At 33.5% G+C, this 6,778-nt stretch overlaps 2 protein-coding genes across 5 annotated transcripts; both read right to left on the reverse strand.

The window, feature by feature from the left end:
- Positions 1–793: 793 nt before the first annotated feature.
- Positions 794–3,990, reverse strand: LOC107918007 (protein BASIC PENTACYSTEINE6). Of its 4 annotated transcripts, none has more exons than XM_016847487.2 (4): positions 3,669–3,990; positions 2,586–2,654; positions 2,291–2,469; positions 794–2,129 (listed from the first exon to the last, which is right to left on the reverse strand). In XM_016847487.2, exons 3-4 carry the CDS (start codon positions 2,357–2,359, stop codon positions 1,188–1,190), a joined length of 1,011 nt encoding a protein of 336 aa, XP_016702976.1. In that variant the 5' UTR covers positions 2,360–2,469; positions 2,586–2,654; positions 3,669–3,990; the 3' UTR covers positions 794–1,187. The 4 variants fall into 4 exon arrangements, with proteins under 4 accessions (XP_016702976.1, XP_016702979.1, XP_016702977.1 ...); XM_016847490.2 differs by having other exon boundaries at positions 2,586–2,643; positions 3,669–3,808; XM_016847488.2 differs by having other exon boundaries at positions 2,586–2,643; positions 3,551–3,781.
- Positions 3,991–4,468: 478 nt separating this feature from the next.
- LOC107916956 (uncharacterized) lies at positions 4,469–5,929 on the reverse strand. Its single transcript, XM_016846336.2, has 3 exons — positions 5,711–5,929; positions 5,315–5,485; positions 4,469–4,771 (listed from the first exon to the last, which is right to left on the reverse strand). Exons 1-3 carry the CDS (start codon positions 5,804–5,806, stop codon positions 4,688–4,690), a joined length of 351 nt encoding a protein of 116 aa, XP_016701825.1. The 5' UTR covers positions 5,807–5,929; the 3' UTR covers positions 4,469–4,687.
- Positions 5,930–6,778: the final 849 nt, after the last annotated feature.

The raw sequence follows: 6,778 nt of genomic DNA on the forward strand, positions 1-6,778 counted from the left end.
CTCAGTTCAAATTCCGAAAAATGAATTATTTATTAGAGTTGATCCAAAAAATCAAATAACTCAATTTGTTTAACTTGAAATTTAAAAATATTTAATTTTTTAATAGAGTTGAGTTTTGTTCACCTTAATCAAAATCATATTTTAATTATATATATAATTGAGTGGAGTTGAGGTTAAACACAATTTTTAAAACCTTTTACTCAATTTGATACTTGAATATTTGGGGAAGGTTTAAGGTTCAGTAAACCTAAAACCCTAAATTTAAAAGTAAATGTGAAGGATTTGTTCTACATGATGTGGAAGATTACACTTATTGAACTTCAATGTACTTGAAAAGTCCTTGCACTATAAGGATTGCATTAAATTAATCTCTATCATTAAATGAATCAAATTAATTTTTGTACTATTAAAATAAATTAATAAGGTAAAACTAGAATAGAATTAATATTTACTATATAAAAAATGTCATTTACTGTTTAACAAAATTAATATATTTAAAGTATTTATAATTTTGTGAATGAAATATTTTGTTTGAAATTGAACTGCAATTGAAAAAATGTAATTTTCAAAATATTTTTTATAGAGTAAATGTTAGATTTGTTAGAAGTTGGACTTATTTAATTCTTTTTAATAGTATGAAAACTAAATTGATCCGTTTAATAATGAGACTAGTTTGATACAGTCCTCACAATAGAGAGACTTCCCAGGTACTTAATTCTTTATTAATATGGTTACCTAAAACCTCTGGTTATCAAATTGTCATCCTACCTATTAGAGAAGCAAATTTGGTGGATTAAGCTAATAAACTGAAACTTGATTCAAGTACAACAAGACGTTTGAGGTACAGTACTTTTACAATTAAGTAGAGAGCTACAGTCAACATAGTGCCAAGTTGACAACCCCATCATCTTTCCAAGCTTGGATGTGCCAATGGTAATGGATACTTTCTCCTCTCTTCAAATACCAGGCTTGCTAATGGAGGATCGAGGCATATCGGAGGGGGCGTTTCCAGGGAAACCCAAAATTAAGTTGGCATTACCCACCTACTACTATTCCTTACTACAGTTATTTCCGGATCATTTATTTTTCCTACACTGCTACAATGACTAACGAAAGAAACATGAGCCATGGATGACTCTTCTCTACTTCTCCATACCATTCCATTTGCATTTGGTATCTTGCGCAACCTACTTGATGGTGATGTAGCGGTTTGTCCCATGCTTGGCCCAGTGGTGCTTAAGATCAACAGGGTTGGACAAATCATAACCTTCTGCTGCAAGCCGAGTAAGCAGCTTGTTGAAAGCGCTTCCACTCATCTTTCTGCCTCCGATTCGGGCATGTCTTTTGTTGGGAACTGCTGGCAAAGGATACATTGACAAGGAGGTTGTGCAACATGAAGATTGCCATCCCCCGTTTCCCCATTTATAGCACTGTCTTAGGACTCCGGTGCAGGAACAAACAGGCGGTGCCATAGTCGAGTCATCAAATACAACTTGATTCAACCCCAGATCCTTGCCTTTCCAATCAGACTTCGTTGTCACTAGCTGTTTGTTGAGATCATCACCTGCACCACCCACATCTTGTCCACCCTTCCACTCATGTGACTTGCCAGACATAAGCTTATCCGAGTCCTCATTCTCTTGTTTTACCTTTTTTGGAGGCTTTGTAGCCTTCTTGTTAGACGCAATTACCTTGGCCTCTTTTGCTCGTTTACCCTGTCTTGACTTTGCAGCTTCAGAGGTACCTGGCGTCACTGGTAGGACATCACTTGCATGCATTTCCCTTGAGTTATAAGGAACTTCACTAATGTGGGGCAGATGGTGAACGTTCTGCTGTGGATGTTGCATGTGCTTCACTCCACGTGAGATATGGAACCCTGGAGGACAAGAGGATATATTGCCAGATGCCAAGGAGTTCTCTCGATACTGCAGATTTGCTATGGCATTATCACGTTCCGCTATAGCATTATTTCGCTCAGCAATCGCTGCATCTCGCTGCAAGAATGCCATATCTCTCTCAGCAATAGCTGCCTTCTTCTCAGAAAGTGCTAAATTCCTTTCTTGAATAGCTGCGTCTCGTTCAGCCATAATGGCCATTATCTGCTTCATTGATGGCTGATGCATCAGCCACTGCAACAATAATCCTCAATAATTATCATCATTGACAGAAGTTTTCAGAAAATGCTGAAATTGAACACATTAATCGTAGAGGGGAGTTAATTCATTTATGTTGTTGTTTTACATTACTCTAAGTATCTATAATCTGCAAAAAAAACCTCCTTTTAATATACCTGGCCCTGAGCTGTTCTATACTGATCTGCTTTAAGTCTTCCATTTTCACGATGCCCACCATCATCCATCGAAGACTCCAGGAAATTGTTGAGGTCGACAAATACAGTCTCAGAACTCCGCTGTGAGGGTTGTATTAGTCAAGCAAGCATCGCATCGCATCACTTTGGGGCAGACAATCCTGTATAACAGAAAAGTTGGACGAGGGAAGTAATAAGATTATGTTATTAATAGCAAAGGATTACACCATTGCTATCAGAAAAACAGCAGATATCATCCCACGGAAAATGCTACCACCTTACTATCGAAAGGCGTATGAGGAGCAAAACCACATCCTTTTAGCAGCTGATCTTCCCTGAATTACAACTGATGCATAATTACATCATCAAAAACAAAGAAACAAAAGTTTAATACCCAACAATTCTTAACTTATTAGCAGGGATTCTATCAGTTCAACGAGATTCATTTCCCAGTTCAGTCAAGAGGTATATCAAGCATACCAATCATTCAAAAGGTTGGTTCCAATGTAGAATCATTGGAGGCAAAAACAACTCCCTCCTATATCCATAGGTAAAACTATTCTATAATATCAATCCAAATAAAGAACCCTGGGCCTTAATAATTGATTTTAAATTCAATGCAATCCTTTGTTCTAACTTATTTCCCGTTTTAGAATCAAAACATAGATTCAGTTGTTAGCAAGAAATAAGTAACAAATATTTGACACTTAAAAACATCAGCTTTAAAACTTAAAAGAATGTTGACATAATATTTTAAGTCTACTACTTTACTACATCAAAACTGTTTTTAAAATGAGAGACAATGAAGCTAAACTTTCGGGCAAGACTTGAATAAATGTAGAACATACTAAAAGACTTGTAATTATCCCATATCAAGAGCTAAAAGGCCTGATTCTTTCACAAGCCAAAACAGTCAAAAAGAAAAATATATATTTATAAAAAAAGTATTTTCCAGTCCTAAGCTAAAACCCAAAAAAAAAACCCAGAACCCAAACAACTCTCGGTTTTTTAACTTCACTCCCATAGCAGTTTTAAAGAATCCATATTCATAAAACCCTAGAAATGGGTGTGAAAGCACTCTTCCCTTGCTCCCGCAAAGCACTAAACATAAAAATTAATGAAAGCCAGGTGAGCGAAAGCAGGAAACAACTAAAACTAAGCATAATTAAGATGGGTTTACAGCCAAATCGACGATCAAACATGAAAAGAACAAAAAGTGGGTGTAGAAGAGAAGAAGCTCACCAGTGGAAGAATTAAAGAGGAAATAGATGGGAAATCAAGACATGAATTTTGATAAGTTGAAGAAATATGTGGAAAGGAAGAGTGGAAAGAAAGGAAAAACAGAGGAATTTTTCCTTACTTTTTGTGTCCTGAGACCTTGATTTTCCACTGTAGTGTCGTCACGTTCCGCGGGTGGGCTATAAACCTAAGCACTCAATCACACAATCCATCGCCTAAGGCTAATCCATTTTTGTTTTAATAAAACTTGGAATTCTTTTTTATGTAAATTATAATAATAAAAAAAGTAAATTTATTTATGAGCTACGGTTAATATATTGCTATCGAAATAAATACATACATTAAATTGTGTGAAATTGATTTAACATCTTATATACATTTTACCCCTTTCAAATTACTCAAGTTTTCAACTGACCTAAACAATAATGATTTTAATTTTTATTGATGCAACATTACTATACAGTTATAAATTGCCTTAAAAAATACCCACAGCTTGTATTAAAAATATAGTATTTGAGAAAATCATCAATTGAGCAAACCATACTATGTTATAAAATGGGCCTCAGTTGACTTGGATTGTAAACCCTCTGCTCCCTAAGTTTAATCCCTATTATTGAAGAGAAAGAACACTATCCATTTACATTTACATTTACAGTTACACATTCCAATCTTATGAATTCAGAAACAAACGCATCGGACAATACAACTCGAATTCAGCCGATGCAGATGCCTGAGAACCATCCTCAAATCCTTTGATCTTCTCATTGTGGAATGGAGATCAATGAAATGCATCAACTTGCCTGCTATTATTCCTTACAATCAATGTTTTCTATAATCCCATATGGTAACCCATCAAGGAACTTAGGACTGAGTTAGGGATCCATGGTTAACATCTTACATACTAACATTCTGCAATGGAAATAAAAGCAACCAAATCTGTGTTCATCTGTCCCCGTAACTGGCTTAATTATATACCGAGTCAAATACACATGGACGCACACAAAAAAAGGATGAAAATTGCGAATCCAACTGATTCGGCTAAGTGCTAAAACTGAAAACATCTCTTTAGTTGTTGGAAAGACATGCCAAAAGAATCCAAAAGTTATAATAGTTGAAATGCAGCAACCATTAATGGCAACTCTAATCCTTCTTTTCCCTCTTCTCTACGCTTGACTTGCTGAGGATAAGTACACCAATTACAATGAACATGGCACCTGCAAACCACTGTCAAACCTCTCATAATCAGAATATGCATGTTACTGAGTTAATTGCTTAAAACTTTGGTTTCCAACCATTTTTCTAACAAATATATATATATTACCATTTTGTTTTCAATTCCATATACCAAAGAAAAATTATGTCATCAATATATATCAAGTAACTCCAATCCAATTAGACACCATAAGCATTAAAGTTTGGTTAGGGGCAGACATAAGTAATCAAAGTTAGGGTGTTTGAAGTTATGTACTTGAAAATCTCCTATTCTTCTATAATGATTTATGACATCCATAAGGAAAGTTACATAAACCTAATTGAAAATTTTACCATTACCATGCTTCTGTTTTTGGCAAGTAAATTCAATTAGACACCAATGGTGATGAGTTTATGTTGATGACTAACCAGTCCCTCCTACAGATTAACGACATATACATTAAAGTAATCCTTTAAAAGTCTTGAACAACGATTCATCGGTTCTTCACCTTGTTCTTGTCATTTGTTAGTAATTGTTAAGAAATTTAAATATCAATTCATTTATTTGGGAATTACCTTAAACGACAATAGTTCCTCGAACAAGAAGAAGCCGGCAAGCCCAGAAGTGAGGAAATTAGTAGCAAAATTCGTAACTGTTGCTTGAAGAGATGAAAGAGCTTTCAAGCTGTTAACATAACATCCCCACATTATAACGTTGAAAAATACGACCAGACCGTATCTAATTACCTGTAAAAATTAAGAAACATTCACGGAAAGATCCATTATCATTTTAAAATTACAATTAAATCATGGGGTCAATTGAGAATCCATAAGACCGATGTAAATTTTATGGGTAATTTACAAATAAATGTAAGATTAACTCCGTGAAAACGAAACCACATGAACACGAGTTAGAAGCGAAAACGAGATGGTTGATTGGAGTATAAGAAGATTGGGTAAATGAAAAGTTACCGGAGGTAACAAGAGCTTAGCGGAAACGGCAGCGAACGCAGCGTTGAAACCAGCTGAGATTGCCCAGGCGTAGCCTTTCCCACTGCTACCTTCCATCTCCTTCCTCACGCCAAACCCAGTGGACTGTTTTTTCTGCAGGAAATATGCAGACAAAATTCTACCGACTTTTCGCTCTATTGAGAGCTCTAATGGCCCAACACTTAGCCATGTTAGTCCATTGGGCCAGTTTAAGCATTATCTTTTGAGCTATTTTAGTCTCTTATTTTTAGAGCTGGAAAAATAGGCTCAAGCTCAAAAGTCCATCCGTGTTTATTCGAATTCGTAACGATCCTAATTTGATAAAATTTAAATTTGAAAATTTTGAGTTAAAAAAAAAAACCTAAACCTAAGAAATTCCGAGCTCAAGAAAATCTGAACTCTAGTTAATCTGAGACCAACTTGAGATTGGGATCGAACCTGAGATCGATCTAAATTTAAACCCAAGATAAATCCAATCTAAAATCCAAAAAAGTCTGAATTTATGAAATTATATTTTAAATATTATATAATTGTATTAAAAAGTTATAAATAACAATATTTTATGTTAAATTATAAATTAAAATAAATTTTTAAAAAGATTAATTATGAATGTAAAATAATTTTTAATGCAACTATTATATATGTATAATAAATATTGAAAGTTAGTAATTATTTAAAAAATTAAATTTAATGATTATGCAAAATATGCAATAATGTAATATATTAATTTAATGATATAAAAATGAAATTAAACTTAAAGAATTTATCTATCAAATTTATTAAACTTTTTAGATAATAAAAAATCAAATTTGTATGTGTTCATTGTATCCATAATTCATATGAAAAATTAACACAACAATCTCTTAGAATATTTTATTTATATTTTTAACATTTTATAATTTTTTTCTAATTTTTTAGTATTTTTTATTAATTTATAATGTTATAATATTTTACAATTTTTATAATATTCTTAACTACAACTAAAACAAACTTAACAAATAGGTGCTCAAATTCAAATAAATTTGAACATTCATTTGTCCAAGCTTATAT

The sequence above is a fragment of the Gossypium hirsutum genome, chromosome A01 (assembly GCF_007990345.1).
Source record: "Gossypium hirsutum isolate 1008001.06 chromosome A01, Gossypium_hirsutum_v2.1, whole genome shotgun sequence".
Taxonomy (NCBI): domain Eukaryota; kingdom Viridiplantae; phylum Streptophyta; class Magnoliopsida; order Malvales; family Malvaceae; genus Gossypium; species Gossypium hirsutum.

Bases quoted from the DNA above. Each gene is read 5' to 3' on its own strand.
- LOC107916956 (XM_016846336.2), bottom strand. From the start codon at position 5,806: ATGGAAGGTAGCAGTGGGAAAGGCTACGCCTGGGCAATCTCAGCTGGT. The intron at 5,486-5,710 runs GTAACTTTTCAT...TAATTTTTACAG, and splicing joins CTAAGCTCTTGTTACCTCCG to GTAATTAGATACGGTCTGGT. The intron at 4,772-5,314 runs GTAATTCCCAAA...GAGGTTTGACAG, and splicing joins AGGAACTATTGTCGTTTAAG to TGGTTTGCAGGTGCCATGTT.
- LOC107918007 (XM_016847487.2), bottom strand. From the start codon at position 2,359: ATGGATGATGGTGGGCATCGTGAAAATGGAAGACTTAAAGCAGATCAG. The intron at 2,130-2,290 runs GTATATTAAAAG...TTATTGTTGCAG, and splicing joins ATAGAACAGCTCAGGGCCAG to TGGCTGATGCATCAGCCATC.